The sequence below is a fragment of the Phaeoacremonium minimum genome (assembly GCF_000392275.1).
Source record: "Phaeoacremonium minimum UCRPA7 unplaced genomic scaffold PA7_03_scaffold_413, whole genome shotgun sequence".
NCBI lineage: Eukaryota > Fungi > Ascomycota > Sordariomycetes > Togniniales > Togniniaceae > Phaeoacremonium > Phaeoacremonium minimum.
In genome coordinates, this window is record NW_006921315.1 from 239185 (window position 1) to 255868 (window position 16684).

At 53.0% G+C, this 16684-nt stretch overlaps 7 protein-coding genes across 7 annotated transcripts; 4 read left to right on the top strand and 3 right to left on the bottom strand.

Moving 5' to 3' along the window:
• Window positions 1-352: 352 nt before the first annotated feature.
• UCRPA7_5426 (putative dna repair protein) lies at window positions 353-3031 on the bottom strand (the record flags this gene model as incomplete). The annotated part of the gene is made up of 1 exon (XM_007917973.1): window positions 353-3031. One exon carries the CDS (start codon window positions 3029-3031, stop codon window positions 353-355), a length of 2679 nt encoding a protein of 892 aa, XP_007916164.1.
• Window positions 3032-3806: 775 nt separating this feature from the next.
• On the top strand, window positions 3807-4107 carry UCRPA7_5427 (hypothetical protein; the record flags this gene model as incomplete). The annotated part of the gene is made up of 2 exons (XM_007917974.1): window positions 3807-3833; window positions 3895-4107. 2 exons carry the CDS (start codon window positions 3807-3809, stop codon window positions 4105-4107), a joined length of 240 nt encoding a protein of 79 aa, XP_007916165.1.
• Window positions 4108-5239: 1132 nt separating this feature from the next.
• UCRPA7_5428 (putative wasp-like pretein las17p protein) lies at window positions 5240-6338 on the top strand (the record flags this gene model as incomplete). The annotated part of the gene is made up of 3 exons (XM_007917975.1): window positions 5240-5449; window positions 5518-5758; window positions 6226-6338. 3 exons carry the CDS (start codon window positions 5240-5242, stop codon window positions 6336-6338), a joined length of 564 nt encoding a protein of 187 aa, XP_007916166.1.
• Window positions 6339-6867: 529 nt separating this feature from the next.
• On the top strand, window positions 6868-7285 carry UCRPA7_5429 (putative wasp-like pretein las17p protein; the record flags this gene model as incomplete). The annotated part of the gene is made up of 2 exons (XM_007917976.1): window positions 6868-7192; window positions 7257-7285. 2 exons carry the CDS (start codon window positions 6868-6870, stop codon window positions 7283-7285), a joined length of 354 nt encoding a protein of 117 aa, XP_007916167.1.
• A 799-nt stretch (window positions 7286-8084) lies between these two features.
• Window positions 8085-8744, bottom strand: UCRPA7_5430 (putative eukaryotic translation initiation factor 1a protein; the record flags this gene model as incomplete). Its single annotated transcript, XM_007917977.1, has 4 exons — window positions 8085-8341; window positions 8403-8519; window positions 8574-8652; window positions 8724-8744. The coding sequence occupies 4 exons, from the start codon at window positions 8742-8744 to the stop codon at window positions 8085-8087; spliced, it is 474 nt and encodes a 157-aa protein (XP_007916168.1).
• Window positions 8745-10521: 1777 nt separating this feature from the next.
• On the top strand, window positions 10522-11792 carry UCRPA7_5431 (putative chitin biosynthesis protein chs5 protein; the record flags this gene model as incomplete). The annotated part of the gene is made up of 2 exons (XM_007917978.1): window positions 10522-10593; window positions 10695-11792. 2 exons carry the CDS (start codon window positions 10522-10524, stop codon window positions 11790-11792), a joined length of 1170 nt encoding a protein of 389 aa, XP_007916169.1.
• Window positions 11793-12003: 211 nt separating this feature from the next.
• Window positions 12004-12840, bottom strand: UCRPA7_5432 (putative short-chain dehydrogenase reductase sdr protein; the record flags this gene model as incomplete). Its single annotated transcript, XM_007917979.1, has 1 exon — window positions 12004-12840. One exon carries the CDS (start codon window positions 12838-12840, stop codon window positions 12004-12006), a length of 837 nt encoding a protein of 278 aa, XP_007916170.1.
• Between the last annotated feature and the right edge of the window lie 3844 nt (window positions 12841-16684).

The following is a 16684-nucleotide window of genomic DNA, read 5'->3' on the forward strand; positions in this document are numbered from 1 at the left end:
CCCCCCACCATCAACATTCAGGCTTTTTTCCGGTTTTCATTCCTTGACGACCACCAAGCAGATACCCAGCACGACTTTTAGCATGACGAGGAGACATGATTATGCGCGCGAGGATGCTATTTCATTTTAGCTTCTTTGCTCCTTTCATCTCGATAGATACGATAGATTGAACGTGCATACATTCATCTCTCAAAACTTTGATAATAATGCTTCTTGCGACGCCGCCTTGTGAATCTCAACTTACCCTTTGCCTACTAAATGTCTTTTGACACAATTACACAACGATGGTATGTGTATGGCCATGGTTGACCTCCAATGCGAGTCTTGGGGGGAGCGTATTGGGGAGATAGCTCTATTCACCATCTTCTATAAGGTCCTTGTTAAAGAACCCGTATATTTGCCTAGCAGCCTCCTTGCCTACCATCGGCTCCAGCTCCTCCACGGTGGAGTTGGCAACCTCCTTGACGTTCTCCAGCTCTATCTTGATGTTCGTGATATTCTTGGGCGTCACGCCCGGCACGACGCCGAGCATCTCCTCCGGTTGCAGGTTGAACGGCTGCTCGTCCGCCTTCTGGTCCTTGTCCAGCCCGGCGCGGACCGCCGCGATCGGGTCCGGCTCTTCCTCCTGCGCCTTGAGCGACTCGAAGATCTCGGCGGTCTGGTACGGCGAGCTGGACCAGATGATGCGCAGCTTGGGGAAGGCCAGCGTCAGCAGGACCAGCTTGGACTGAAGATCCGACGGTACGTTGGCCGGGTTGATGCTGCTCAGATTGCCTGAGAGGTCTGCGAACGGCTCTAGTGTGAACGACTTGTTCTGGTCGAACTCGATCAGCAGCATCGGGCTCTTGTAGTGCTGGAACATGGTCTCGGCCTGGTTGTACAGACGGCCGTCCTTGAACGACGAGATCAGATCGCCGACGGACTTGCGCTCCACGCAGATGTTCGGCGAGAGGACGTAGTCGCCCACTGTGAGCATGCATGGCACGATGACCATCGAGCGGCCGTGAAGGAGTGAGGGGAGCGATGACCTGAACTCTCGGACATCTACCACCACGCGGGGTGGCTGCGCCGTAGCAGCTAGGCGTCCACCGCCAGCTATACGTGTGTTGATTGTACGCAGAAAAGCCTCCTGCGGATCTTCTATACCGTGGGCATCCGTCGTCATGACCACAGCCATGCTCGCTCGCTCCTTGATCAGTTTTGTAAAGTTATCCTTCTCTCTTCGTACACTTGATAGATAGCGTTGCTCCTCCACGGATCCGCCATAGTACATGAAGTACACACGGACATTCCGATCGTTGTGCGACGACCGGTAGACTTCCACTCGTCTGATGAATGCGGCATCAGGCTCATACATGATGATATACCGCGGCTTCACCTCCTCCAGCACATGCTCATCCTGATCACCATCGTACGCATGAATCACGACGAGATCTTGCATGTCATAAAGTTGGTAGAAATCATCCATATCATCCAATGGATCAGCAATGATATCAGCCTTCTGCTTCGCCTCTTCTTCTGTGATCTGGACCTCGGCCATCAGGTCAGCTACCTCTGTCGGTTTCTCGACATAAGGTAGTATACTGCCGTTCTCAGCACGGCCCATCGAGACCGCCATCGAACCCCCTCCTCGCACCCGCCGCCTCTTGTTGGCTGGTGCTCGGTTCTTGAGCCGAGGGTCGGATGCCCCGCGGAGGGCATTCTGGTTCTCGGCGAACAGGGTCGCACTGACTTGTGCAAACTCGCGTTTCCATTGCAGATAGGCGCGGAGCTTTCTGCGCATCATGAACGTGGCTGATGGCTTGTCCTCTTCCTCGTCGTAGTCTGCCGCCTTCTTCTGCTCGCTCTTTGGTTTGACATGCATTGTCTGCAGGTAATCCCGTAGCTGACGGCACGTCGCTGTGTCTGAGCACATGATCAGTATCGTCCCGTTCGAGTCGTCCCGGCCTGGCGGTTCAAAGTACAAGTCCCGGTCGATCTCCGCGAGCACGTCGGCGAGGAGTGCCCACTTCGGCAGCTCTTCAAGCACCGGTCGTACGGAGTCGATCGATGCCTCAGACTCTATGTTTCGCTTCCCGGTGTACACTCTTCTCTTGGCAGTATCAAATATCGTCTGCGCCGCGTCAAGGAACAGCCACGGGGATTGCGACTGCCTCGTCGAGCCTGGCGGGGGCGAATGAGCGGCGTGGATGGTGTCGAGATGCTGGAGGAAGGTGACAGCATCGAACGCTACGATGGCCTGGAGCATACCGCGCAGCACGGTCAGGTCATTTACGATCTGCTTGGTCTTCCAGCTTACTCGGTGCCAGTTGGGGTCTAGCTGGCGGCGGATCATCACGTCGAAGTTCTTCATCAGAGCGCTGTCTAGGTTCCAGTCGTCCATTTCTAGACCTGTGTTCCCCTTCTTCAGCTCGTGGATGCTGACCTCGACGCACTCCATGATCGCGTTCTGTATGTCCTTCATGCTGTCTGTCATGGGCACCTCGAGCTCGATCACCTCCGCCTTCTTCTTGCCCTCGAGGGACTGTGCTACGGTGAGGTGGAAGCGCGGCCACAGCGATGCCTTGCGCAGAAACAGGTTCCGCATCATAGTCGACAGCGGCGAGAAGCCCGTGGTGAACGGGTCTGGGTTGTCCGAGAATGCCTTGAGGAAGCCAGCCTTGTTCTTCTGCCGGTATATACGTAGGATGAACGCCTCGAGCGATGTAGCAACGACCTTGTCCGCATGCAGCACGATGATACCGGTGATCGTCTCCGGGTCGAGCAAATTGGTCAGGAGGTCGACGACAAGGATACGCGAGGTGATGCTGAAGATGCCGCCCTGGGCATACATCTTCTCTCGCGCGCCGACGTTTGTGTAATCCGTGTTCACGACAGTCAGCCCCCTCGCCTTTGGCGACATGCTGATGGCCGCATGCTCGGCGAGGGCCTCGCCGATCCAGCCATTCTCGCGATCCTCGGCGTTAACTATCACAATGAGGTTGTTGCCGGCGGCATCGTAGGAGTGTAGGAGATTCGTGAGCAGGCGCATGAGCCCCAGCCCGCGGGCCAGGATGACGAGCTCATCTTCGGACCGGAGCTCTTGGAAGAGGCTCTGCTGGTATTCCTACACGGGGGAGACAATACATCGTGAGTAGACGTCTTTTGCCCAAACAGGAAGCTCGATTCTGAGGGAGCTTCTTACCAGCGGCAGCGAGAGCTTCACTGGCTGCGGTTGTGCATTAATGTTGGAGGCCATGCGGGGCACCGTCCTTCCACATCCGTCCGCGACTGACCCAGGAATCAAGGGCACAGGCTAGCCGTACATCGTACTACGCGCCAAGTCCTAGCATGGGATGCTGTATGGCTGCGATAAGCTGATGTTCGCAGTTCACACTTTCACAGAGGGAGCCAACTGACGCAAGCTGGCAGGTGGTCGGTCTGGCGGGCAGTTGGCGTGCGTGGGAGAGTGAGTGCAAGGGATCCGCGAGGGGCGAAAAGGTAACGACGGAAGCCAAGCAACGCGCCGCCGTCACGCCGTCACGCATGAGCGTTAGGTGACCGACGTCATCAGCCCTTGCGCAAGAGGGTGTGTAGTGCCCAGTGGAACAAATATAAGAGGAACGGCGAACAAGAATCAAATCCCAGATAAAACCTTATCTTGAAAGAAGAAATTCAGGTCATCTTCATTCATACAAACATACAAATCTCCATCGTTTCTTAAGGTAAGCTGTTTGACACATCATATGCTTGATTCAGATGCATCTGACTCGTGACGCTCAGATCATCCACTTACACGGTAACATACCTACAAATCATACATCAAAATGACCGGCCACGAGCAGAACACCCAGGTGAGTTTCTCTTTCTCTTAGTATCTTCAATGAAAGCCAAAGAGATTAACACCAGGAGCAGCAACAGCCTGAGGACGGCAAGGACAAGGGTCTCATCGACTCTATCAAGCAGAAGTTTGCGCCGCACAACGCCAATCCGGGCCCGGCCATCCCGGAGAGCTTCACCACTGGCGAGGAGGGCACCAAGGAGGAGCGCAGGGCAAAGGCTGAGGCTCTGAATAGTGCCCCGAAGAGAGCAGAGGAGGGCGGTGTCAACATGCACATCACCCAGTAGATTCAAACTGAATGATACCCCTTTCGAGGACGGCGCTGTAGATGGCTTCGGTTGGTCTTGAGGACATGGCTAGCTAAACTGCAATCGATCCTAAATCAATCTCTTACAGAGTACTCTTATTCTAGCCGTGATGTCCATGTTCTGTGCTTCTGGCCAATTTGACGGCCTTGTCAGAAGCATCGTATCCAATACGCCGTCCACGGGTGTCTTGCTCTATTACGTGGCCTGCCTAGGCAGACAGAGTCCAACGGAACGTAAGCAGGCCACGCTGAGAAGGGCTGCAGTCATTGCCTCCAAATGTGTAAATCTTCACGATTGAGTAGTCGTGGCTATGATGCAGAAACGCGCGGCCGTAGACTAGTTGGCTTCCATTTCTTATTCTGACATGACAGCCATCGTTGACAGAAGAAAAGCTTCTGGAAATCTGAAGGAGAAGGCCTGCTGCTCTAAGTAGCTAGTAAACGGGCAAAGTTTCCTCGTGGCAGTGCAGTCTGTGGAGGTGTGGCTTGCTGCGCGAAATTGACCACTGAAGAGCGGGGAATCAATTCGATAGGCTGGCACTGACAGTTGAGAGCGACCAGGGGGATCCATCACATTCAAAGTTCCAGTCCCAGCACTTCAGCGCACTTTCAGCGATGCAAGCCCACATTTCATGAAACGGCCCTCCGTACAAAGTTGTGCCTAACTCAGAGAAGCTTGCTTGAGGCAGCCCTTGCGAGCCTGCGAGCCTCTTCTCCTTGCGCCGCTACCGAGCTCTCCGACATTGAGGACGTTTCTGCGTCCCTTTTCCAATTGTTCATTGTTCGTTGTTCGTTGCAGTCCAGCCCGCCGATTCGCCGACAATACAAAGACGCAGCACCCTACCGACCTACGGTTAGAGAGCCGAGCCGCCAGGATAAGCGCCACTATACGCGTACAAACCCCCATTCATCCTACCTATACCTTACTACGTACGTCGGCTCATCCTCAAAGAAAAGAAAGCTCGCACACACGCGACAACGATCCCATTGCCGCGGTATCCTTTCTCGGCCGTTTCTCATTCCATGAATCCTCAAGTCCGACGCTCTTAAGGGAGGAGTGAACGAAACAGCCGATACTCCCTTGCCCTCGTTATCATTGACCCTCCACCACGATGCCGTCCATCCTGAACGACAACGACAAGGAGACGGTCAAGCGCTTCGTCCCCAAGCAGAGCAACAAGATCCAGGCCGTCGCAGTCGCCCGTCTCTACGTTGCCTACCCGAATAAGTCGAGATGGACGTTCACTGGATTGCAGGGCGCCGTGGTGCTTGCCAACGACCTCGTCGGCAATACCTACTGGATCAAGATGGTTGACATTTCGGTAAGTTGCTTTCGGCGGCGGCGGATAAAGTTGATAGAGGAATGTGTACGCTGACTTGGGCCATGCAGCCTTCCAATAGAGGAGTCATCTGGGACCAGGAGATCTTCGACACATGGCATTACAACCAGGACCGAGTTTTCTTCCACACCTTCGAGCTCGAGGAGTGCCTAGCCGGGCTGTCGTTTGTTGACGAGAAAGAAGCCAAGCAGTTCAAGAAGAAGATGGATGATAGGGAAAAGAACGCAAGCAAGGCGACCAGAGCAACGCCGTTTGGAGGCGCTGTGCAGCCGACGGGCGGACATAAACACAGTCTGCTGGGAGGCATATTCGGAGGACATAGGCACTCCTCCGCTCCTACGCCGCCAGAATCGCCGAGAACCACTGTTCCGCCTACTAACTCACACTTTGGCCGACCGTCTTCTGGCAGTATCAATGGCTACGGACACAGAGCGCCCTCGGAGTTTGCAATCCTGGAAGCCTTTGACCCGGAATGGAGAGATCACTTCGGGGAGGACTTGAAGTCAAAGGGGCTTACGGATGACTTCATTAAGGATAATCAGGACTTTATTGTCGAATTCCTGAGAAATGAACAGCAACAACAGCAGCAGCAACAAGCACCACCAGTCCAGCCAGTTCAACACAGCACCCCTCCACCGCCACCACCTCCTCCGCCTGTCAACGGGGCAGACAAGGCGTTGAGAGCTCCTCCTCCTCCTCCTCCCCCTGGCGGAGCTGCGAGGTCCCATTCCGAGACAGTGAGCAGTAGTAGTTCGAAGCGTGGGCCGGCACCACCTCCGCCTCCGGCCCCGAGAAGGTCAGGCAAGTCCGAAGCACCTGCTATCCAACGAGAGCCTACTCCTCCAAGGGATCCGTCACCACCACGGCCTAGATTCGCTGTCCCACCACCGCTATCCGATGCTGGAAAGTTTGCACACCAACCGCCCGCTGCTTCGCGACCAGTGCCTGTTCCAGGGCCAGCCGCCCCGCCTCGGCCGCCAAAGGAACCGGTCGAGGATACGAGGGACGCAGGACACAGGTTCGGTGTACCGCCAGTCTTCACCGGACAGCGGAGCGTTCCTCCACCACCTCCCGCTCGCGGGGCCGTTCCTCCTCCTCCGCCTCCTCGAGATACCGGAAGCTATGTGCCACCAGGGCCGCCTCCTCCATTACCTCCCAAAGCCCCTGCATCTTCCGCACCACCTCTACCCCCATCAAACTCACGACCTGTCCCTCCTCCGCCAGCTCGAGGTCCAGCACCGCCCCCACTGCCGCCCATGGCACCACCGCTTCCCTCATCCAATGCGCCTCCACCACCACCATTACCTCCTACTTCAGCAGGCGCTCCTCCACCACCACCACCTCCGCCGCCTCCTGGTATGGGCGGTGTGCCTCCCCCTCCTCCCCCTCCACCACCGGGCATGGGTGGCCTGCCCCCTCCGCCGCCTCCTATGCCCAATCGCGACTCGGGCTACTCCTCAGGCGTGCCGGCTCTCCCAGCTGTAGACTCTGGCCGCTCTGCAGTGCTTGACGGCATCCAGAAAGCAGGTGGTATCGGGGCGCTCAAGAAGGTGGATAGGAGCCAGATTCGTGACCGAAGTGCTGCCCAAGTCGGTGGGAGCAATGACACGGGACCGCACGGAAGTGGCCTGCCGCCGGCTGGTGTGGCGCCGGGCGGCGGCGGCGGTATGGCAGATGCGTTGGCGGCGGCGTTGCAGAAGCGGAAGGAGAAAGTTAGTCGGAGTGGTAAGTTTCTCTTCTTCCAGTTCCTTGCTTTGAAATGTTGCCTAGGTGCTAACTATTCTTGAAGACGACGAGGACGATGATGACGACTGGTAGACGTGTGCACCTTTGTAATTCAGGAGATGTCACATATGGACGGAGCACAATGAGGACTCAGGGGATGAGTAAAGGGCCGGATTTTGGATTAATCAAGCTAGCAAGCACTGTTACAAAATATCTTTCGTCACAGCCGACGCCGCCGATGCGATGCGGCGGCTGTAACCGCTGGGGACAGGCACGTCCTGGGAAAGGACCAGGCGTGTTCGGACTTCTGGCTTAGCAAGGAGCTCTACCTTCTTGGATGTACACATGCTCAGACATTCAGTTGTTACTTAGGAGGGGCGTACTTTGAACAAAAACAAAGCACACATCCGGACTCTGAAGCATAAGCGATTCAGACAGGGTAATGAGATAACTCAAAATTGCAAAACATTATCAAACATATCGTTCTGGAGAAACATGGCATGTATTGTGTACTCTGTCTGTCTTGATGGTAACTAAGAAGAATGCAATGACGCCTATCCCCGTTTTCAGTGGTGGTAGGAAAATGCAGTTGCTCTCCCACAGGAATGCGATAGACCGAAACGTCCCTCCCATCCCGGTCGTCGCCTTCCGCTCCTTTCGTTTTTGTCGCCTCCGCTACGCCAACTGTCGAGGAACCCAAAAAAATGATTGCAGTCCTTGGGTTTGAGAGGAAAGACAGTTTTGTGCTTCTCCTTGACGTTGGTCGGCCCCCAATGTCCCGCCACTAGCACGAGACGGTAGATATGGCAGGATAGACATTGGCGACAAGGCCTCTGCACGTGTGGAGAAGGGTGTAACATAAGCTCGTCTAATTCCAGACCGGACCAGGCCGTTAGATGTCGTCAATCTCGATCTCCTTGCCACCAGCACCGCCGGCGGCGTCGGAGTCGGAGTCGCGGTCCTCGTCGAACTCGAAACCGCAGTCGCCGTCGCCCTGGTCGCCGTAGGTGTCGGTCTCGTTGATCTTGGCGGACTCGGGAAGCTCGCCGTAGGCCTTGAGCGAGCGGGCCTCGTCGGCGTTGTACTTGAGGATCACGTCGCCTTTCTCGTCCTGGTAGTCTCGGAGGGAGAGCAGGATGATGTCACCCTCTGTTGGCCCATGTCAGTACATGAATTATTTTAGGGAAGGGCGTTTGGGGGGGATACTCACGATTTATCCAGACCTTCTTTCGCAGCTTGCCTCTGATGTTGCCTAGACGTTTCTGTCCGTCAAAGCACATGGCCTCGAGACGGCCGTTACCAAGCATCTTGATGACCTGGGCATATTCTGTGCTGTGTCAGCCCCTGGCATTTTCGCTGAATCGACAGCATTTCCGCGAACCTTGGCCCTCTTCCTTGAACGTCAACTCTCGCTTCTCGTTGTCGTTCTCGTTCTTGCCTCTTCTGCGGTTCTTACCGCCCTGTTCGAAATATTCGTTAGCATCATGTTTTCCCTCCGGCGGCTAGACAGCGGGGCTGGACTTTGGCTTACCTTTCCCTTATTCTTAGGCATACTGGCTTCTCGCTTGTGAAACTCTTTTCAGTGATGGGTACCTGTTTCGGGAAAATGCCCTCTGGGGTTCTGGTTGTTTTGCGAGGAGTGGGAGGGTGTATATGCGGTGGTGTGTTCAGAACTTGGAATGCAGGGAAAGACGAGAGAAAGTCGGCTGTCGTGGGGTTTTTGTGGTTGCCCCTCGCCCCTCGCTCGCACCGTAACAGTCATTCGTTTGGGTTTTGCCCGTCCACACTGCCACCTTCCCTGACTCTGTGTGTGGCTGGCGCCAACAAAGAGAGTCTGTGCGCTGCGGAAATAGCAGCACCGTCTAGATGCATAGCATTTTCCTTATGCACATAAGCTGTGCATCGACTCGGCACGCATCTCTTCGAGCTCTTCATCCAGGCTCGACTCCCACGATACTCACTTTTCTCTGTTGCAAGAAGCATTCCTTTCACCGCGTTCGCTTGGACCGGAGACGTCTGAGGCAGGCTATAATGCTGGTGCTCTTCATACCACGATATCATGATTAGAGGTGCCCTGAGGCGCTGGAACTCATGTCTTTCGTCACCTACCAACACTCACCAAAGTAGGAGAGCTATCACCACTACTGGCCGCAATGCGCTGAGCTACCTCCGAAATGACCACGACGTTGAAGGCCCTGGGCGTGGTGGGCGTGAACGATACCAAGCCCAAACCGAGTTGCGTCTTGCCCCGAGACGCGAGCTGGAGTTTCTGAACATTGGCCTGGTGCCGCAAGAAGTCCAGACTATCAGGGTGAAAAATGCTGCACTCGGGAAAATCGCCACTACCGTGTTGGTTGGCAGACGGCACATCATTCACTTGAACCACTTGAGATACCTGGACGTCAGCGGACATGCTCTGGGTTCATTCTTCTCCAAGTTATATCAGCGCAAAGATGCCGAGCCTCTGTGGTGGAAATGTATTTCGGTGAATGTAGACGTCAAGGCTTCTGTCAAATCAAGATGTAAAGATCGGCTGAGCTTTGCTTTCAAGAAGGCGCTGGAGAAGCGCGGCTACGATGCGACGGGACGCAGAGTGCCCCAACTTGCTGATGAGCACCTGGGCGACTGTTTGAAAAGCCCGAGAGAAGATGTTGCTCGGCTTTTTGGGACGGTGCAAATCAAGAATGTTGACCCCAAACGCTTGTGGAAAGCCCCTTTTGAGGACCTGATGCTTTGGATGGAAGAGGTCGTTGAAGTGCTGGAAGGAGAGCTCGGACAGACCAAGTTTGGAACACCAGTCGCCGGCTCAGGTCTTGCCCGCAATTCAAAGCCTCGGAAATCTCAGAATCGAGCTCAACACATAAGGAGAACCCAATGATATCCCGGCTTGACCATCAGATATGAATGAGCTTGTCTAGGCCGAGACTGAAATGATGGAGTGTAAACTAGTCAGAGGACTGGGGCCATGTATTATCATGTATTGTAGTATATCATATTTGTACATACAAGAAAAAAAAAGTATAATTGAGCATTAGTATTTACAGCTTTATTACCATGCTCGTGAGACTATCTGGCTTTTGGTGTTGGTGTACCTGAAAGGAGTGGCCTAATGCGGCTAGAGCCATTCCTCGGTGACGCGGTTGCAGCTGCGGTGAGTTCCAGGCCACCAGAATCCAGGATCTACAGTGCACAGCTGTCCCAAGCTTCACAGAAGACAAGTCAACCTAATTTTCAGCGCCGCGAAGCCACCACCCGAAATCGAATCGCATTTTCCCAATTCAGAGCGGCAGATCATTCAATTGCATATCAGTGGTGTTTCGGCAATCAAAATGCTCGTCTCCTTGACCGTCGGCAAGGTCGATGCCGGCGTCACTGTTCTCCTTACTCCAGACAAACGGCTGGTGAGTGATTGCGACCATCCGATTTCTACTCTTGGAGTCTCATTCTCGACTGCAATTTACGATGCATACACCTCAGTGGCATAGCTAATACCTTTCATCAGATCGAGTTCCCATCTATTCTCCTTCCTCCCGACATCTCCTCCGGCAGCATAGTCGACATCACTGTATCGCGCAACGCTGGTGCCGAATCCGCCGCCGAGTCCGCCTTCCAAGAGCTTCAGGACCAGATCTACCAGGCCTTTGGTGCAGAAGAACCCTCGCCGCCCGTCCTCCGCTGCCAAAATGCCACTCAGACCAGTGTCGTGCTCATGTGGGATCCGGTGCAGCTTGCGACAGCTGACCTGATCTCGCTGGCGCTCTATCGAAATGGCCAGAAGGCCGGCAACATCCCACGGCCGCTGCATATGCACAGCACCAAGATCTCTGGTCTAGCGGTCGACACCGAATACACATTCCACCTGGTACTGCGCACCACCGCCGGCACCTACAGCTCTGAGCGCGTCGTCGTGCGGACACACAAGATGACGGATCTGAGCGGCATCACTATCACAACTGGCATCCTGCCCGCTTCAATGCGGGAGTCACTGGCGAGCGCTGTCGAGCGCATTGGTGCGAAGATGGTCGACAGTGTACGCATCGACACGACACATTTCGTTACGACAGAGGGCCGCGGCATCCAGTGGGAGAAGGCGGTCGAGATGAACATTCCTGTGGTGCGGCCGGAGTGGGTTGAGGCGTGCGAGACGAATGGGCGGATCCTAGGCGTCACGAAGTTCTATTTGGACGCTGTACGGCCTGGACCGAATGATGACAGGCCTGCGATGGTGAACCCTCCACAGCCTCAGGCACAAAAGGATCTGCCTCCACCTCCGGCGGAGAACGGCGAGGCCAGTGAGCAACAAGAGGCGAAGACACCACCAGCTGAAGACGCTGCACAGAAGAAGGAGGAGGCTGTGGAGGGGGACGACGATTCAGAGGAGGAGAGTGACGAAGAGCAGGAGGAGAAGACGCAGTCTGCCTCTCAAGGCGAGCAAAAGATGCGGGTTGAGGATAGAGAAGAGCAGAAAGTTGCGCTGCGACCCGGCCTGAGTCCCTCGAAATCGGCGACGGTCGAAGATGAAGAAGGCGAAGGAAGTCCCGATCATAAGGCTGCCGCGTCGCCCGGTGACGGGAACTCGTTCCAGGATGTGGCACTATAGGCCTCTCATAGGTCAATGACTCCCAGGAAGCCAAGTGCTGTACTACTATTACATTATTTTGATGCGATTTCATTCATCCTCGTAGAGCGGATATGAGAAACGACACTTGTGGTTCATCGGTGCAGGGTAGACTCGGAGGATCTATAGGTATATCCCAAAAGCTAATGAGAAACCCACTGGTTCACACATCTTCAATTGCTGGCCGTGACTATCAGGGTAGGACCTCCTCAGCCTTATAATCCCAGCATTTCCCTCTTCCCTCGAGTCCAACTCTGCCTGTGGCCACATCCACCAGATACTTCGCCGCGTCCTCGGGACTGAACAGGCGATCCCTTTCCACGCTGTCCCAGTAGTCCTTGCTCAAGTCCGTCTTCACTGTCCCGGGGTGATATGCCATGGCCATCGCACGATCACCGCTCCGCGCGTATAGCTGCACATCGAAGCTTCTCGTGAGACTATTGACCGCCGCCTTGCTACTACGATAGCTGTACCATCCGCCTAGGCGATTGTCGCTAACAGAACCTACTCGTGCGCTCATGTTGAGCCACACAGCATGATCGGGCAAGCGAACCTTGTCATCCTTCTGTGAATCGCTTCCCTTACTGTCGTTCAGAGCGAACTCGGTCCTTTTGCGTGGTAGGAACTCCTCGAACCATTTCATCAGCAGCAGCGGTCCCAATGTGTTGACGCGGTAGGTCATGAGCGCCTTCTCGAGGTCAACTTGCTGTGGTGACTTCTCGGCGTGAAGGATGCCCGGGATGGCGAAGCCAAGGTGTAGATGATGAGTATCAGGCGGGAAGAACTCCTTGGCCTGTTTTGAAGCCGCCTTGACAGTGTCTTCTTTGGTGACATCGACCTGTACTACGCTCAGCCGATTCGAGTAGTCTTCAGAGTCGGAAATATCCTTGAGGAGGTTTTTTTTCACTGACGAGGGGTCGCCCCTAGCCGTCGCCAGAATAGGGGCTGTGGTGTTCTTCAGGAGGTGTCGCGTCAGGGCGTACCCGACTCCACGGCTGGATGGGCACACTAGAATCCATGGGCGAGACATGATGATTGTTCATGCGAGTTCAATTGCATCTATATGGGCAAGAGGTTTAATAAGTTGAACACATTCATTCAATGCCATGGTTGCAATGCTGTTCCGGCTGGAGGTCACAGCTCAAAGGTCTTACTCGCCAGCTCTGGCGAATCATAGACGCGTAAATTGACCTACGGACCTTCCAAAGTTTTCTAAGACGCCTCAAGTGTATATGTAAGAATCATTCATTCACGCCCCGGAATGGTTGTGACTTAAGCACAGACTTAGCGGATGATCGACGTCATGCAAAGCTGAGATCGGTTCCGAGGATCTGGGTCAATAACTACTCCAAGATCGGGAGGCAAAAACCCTAACCCTTGACCATCTCAACCACTTGGATCATAAACTCTCCTATCTTTGCACGAAGACATGCTAACAATTATGGCTGAGTAGTAACATACTATGAGATATATGAGCAACTTGGAGGCTTTATCTTTCAAAGACTTAGCATCTGACAAGACGTGCGCTCGAGGGTCAAAGCAAACTCAGTCAAAGACTGAGCTGAGTCTTGTTGAGATCTATCCGGAGAGTCAAGTTATATGTTCGCATGAGCATTTAGCCGCAAGCCCAGGTGAACTCTATTGTTCAACTCAAGGCTTAGACTATTGTGAAGGGATGATTATTCTGCGTAAAGAAAAGTCTGTCATCTATCATCCCTTGTGCCCTTGGCCAGAACAGATTCGAAGTATGATGGCAATGAAGTTGCCTGGCAGGATTGAGCATCTTGCCAAGGAGACAGAGGCCGAGGTCCTTTTTGAGCATATGGTCTTCTATACACTTCCACTGAGGCCATCTGTAAGGTAGCTTTTCTCGTCCACCGCTTTGTAGTACGATTTTGAGCGATGTGTCGCGAACCACCACGCCCCAACGGTTATGCTAGTGAGTGCAATGGCCACAATGACGAAGATCCAAATGTACTTCGAGACAACGCTTTGCCCCTCGTCCGGATTCCATGTAAAAAATGTAGTAGAGAACACGGACTGAAAATATTTAGTGGAGACGGACTTGAACATTCATAGAGAAAAGGTAGACGTACGGCGACAGTTGACAATGGTAGGAATACCATCGTCAGCAATGCAATGGACCGCATTTGCGAACTATCTTGCTTCATGTCTTGCGACATGCCCGTACTGGCGCGTGCCAATTTTGTGTTGACTTGAGCTATCTCAAGATTGAGCCTATTGTCTTCTCTCGCAAATCTGTTCCATGTCTACAGTATTCAATTAGACAACCGAGCACGACGTAAATGGAGACAAAGTACACGTACCATTTGCATAGCAAGAGCCATGTTATCAAGAATCATGTTGCACTCGTAAATCTTATCGTCATACTCGCAGGAGATCTCTTCTAGTCGTAAGCTCATTCTCTTTCCAGAGCTGATCACTTCAGAGATCGGTATTTTGGATCTGTATCTCTCGTCGTGGAAAGATTGTTGCAGAGAGCCCTCTAACTTTGAGTTTTCCTCGATAATTGAGGCTAACGGCCTCTTAGATATCTTCATTTGATTCATTAACTCACGGCTTTCCAAGCATAAACCAAGGTGGCTCGTCATTTCAACCTGGCTCAGGTCCACAAGAGGCGATCCATCGGGACCAGACTCTCTGAAGTCAATCCGCAATTTACATCGATCAAGAACTCGCTCGAAGAGCTCCATCAGTCTACCTCTTTCAAGTTCTGATAATAACGCTGCTAGTAGAAACGGATGATTATACTTGAGGTCAAACGCTTCCAGTCTCTTTAATATCTGTCTCACATGCCCCTGCGTGCAACCATAAACAAACCCGAGAGTCAGGCCCGAGTCTTCTAGGTATGTTGATGATATTGCCAGATCATCTTGCAAGTATGACGAAGTTCGTGCTGTGCAAGCTGTTTGTACGAGACCACGTCAGATGAACGAAGCAAGGATCGAGTGGCTATAGTGAGTATCGCATACTTATTTTAAAGCCGCCACTATTTCCAGTCTGATGACGTTGAACCGAGAAATAGGGCACATGCCTCCCAATAGTTCGAGTAATTGCAGGATGGACCTGAAGATTCCGGATCATTTCTCTGAAAAGTGGTCTCGGGAATGGGAGTTGGTCAATAGACGCCTGAATACCATCAAACACAGGGTCGCCCCTACAGCATAGTCTGCGGGTGGTGTTGTCAGTTCGCCCTCTTGCCATATAGAGAATCCAAGACAGTCCCATACACAAGGCAAATACCACGTATGTTCCCTTTCGGATGAAGGAATGATGCCTGTATGTGAGTGAGCAAACATGATACCTCCGATCCGACGACAGACTTGTTACTTCTTGATGCCAGGTCACCCAATCACTCATTGTACTTATCGTCCTCGCAGTAGTTTTCTGTACGCCGCATAAATACTTCGAATCCGGTTTGGGCTTTGAAGACATACCTTGTTATCAACTAGCTTTGTTACTACATGAGCCTCCCCTTTACCATAGTCAAAGTTCGACAGATCATGTTCGGTCCACTCTAGGCAAGTGTTCTCAAAATCCATTTCCCCTGTTTTCTGTAACAGACAAGTTGGTTCGCAAACGATCTCGAGTACTATGGCGAACTTCGGGGTTTGAAAGATGATGATTTCCTTTTCTTCTGTATTGATGAGCGGTGAGATGCGCTGGGACTTCGCTTGTGTTACTGTCAGCGTCACTAAGTGAGGTTGACCAGCAGCGCAGCACCAGGCCATGGTGGCGATCAATCGGCTCTTAAAGCACTGTCTACTCTGGCAGTGGCTCTCTCCAACTCGGCGGCTTTTGCCCCGCTGAGAAATTAGTGATGCACACTCAAGGCGCGATTCGTACTCTGCACCGTCCCGCCCGCTGTCTTACAGATGTGTACACCGATGATAGGTCGGTAATGGAAACACACGAATGGTTTGGGACGCACCATGCATTTGGGTGGAGGCAGGGCGCAGCAATGGTGTGGCAGACTTTAATATCTTAGAAATTCGCCCCGTGACCCCCAAAAAGCATGATTAGGAGAGGTCCAGTTTCGCGCCTTGCACTGCTTGCTGAATCTACGAGAATTGCGAAGATAACAGGCTCCTCCTGGCAAGATGATGTCCTCTACTTCTTCCACGACTTCCCTAGCTTCCAGCCATAGCTATTTACCAAGTGGATGGGCGGAACACGTGTTGCGAAAGAAGTACAAAAGTCCCGCCAAGCTGCGGAATACTCTCGAGGCGAAATTCGGCACTGGCAACTTTAAAGTTGTAGTGAGTTGCCTTTGATAAGAATACTGAAGCTTCATCACTGACGAAGGGGCAGATAAAAGGAGAACGTTGGATATTGTGTCTACCTGCAGCAGCAGATGATGTGAGCGCCCTGAAGCAAAGAGGTCTGCAGCGATTTAACAAGAAGTAGCATGATCTCCAGGAAATAGAGATGGCATCTTATCAGCATTATTGAGGCACCGCGTCATGGAAGAACTTGAACTTGTTCCAATCATCATTCAGAAGTCAATGGGTATCACCTGTTTAGAAAAATATACAAATGTGTCCATGGGTATCGTCACGTCTCTCATTGAGCTTCCCAAGCGTTTCGCCAATCGCCGTGTCATTTTCAGGTAGATAGACGCCTTCTTCTCCAGACATTTGAGGTAAACATATTCTGAATCGCCATGGAAAGCCTAAAGTAGGCAGCATAAACGGGCTTGAGAAAATTCAATACAGACCATCCTAGCACCAAGCTACACAGTTAAATTAGCAAACATACAAATCTATCGCGGGCTGACGCTCCAAACATATCACACGTTCCCTCTTCTCACCTCTGTGGAATATCAAATTGCGTTTTGCAATAATCAGATTCGC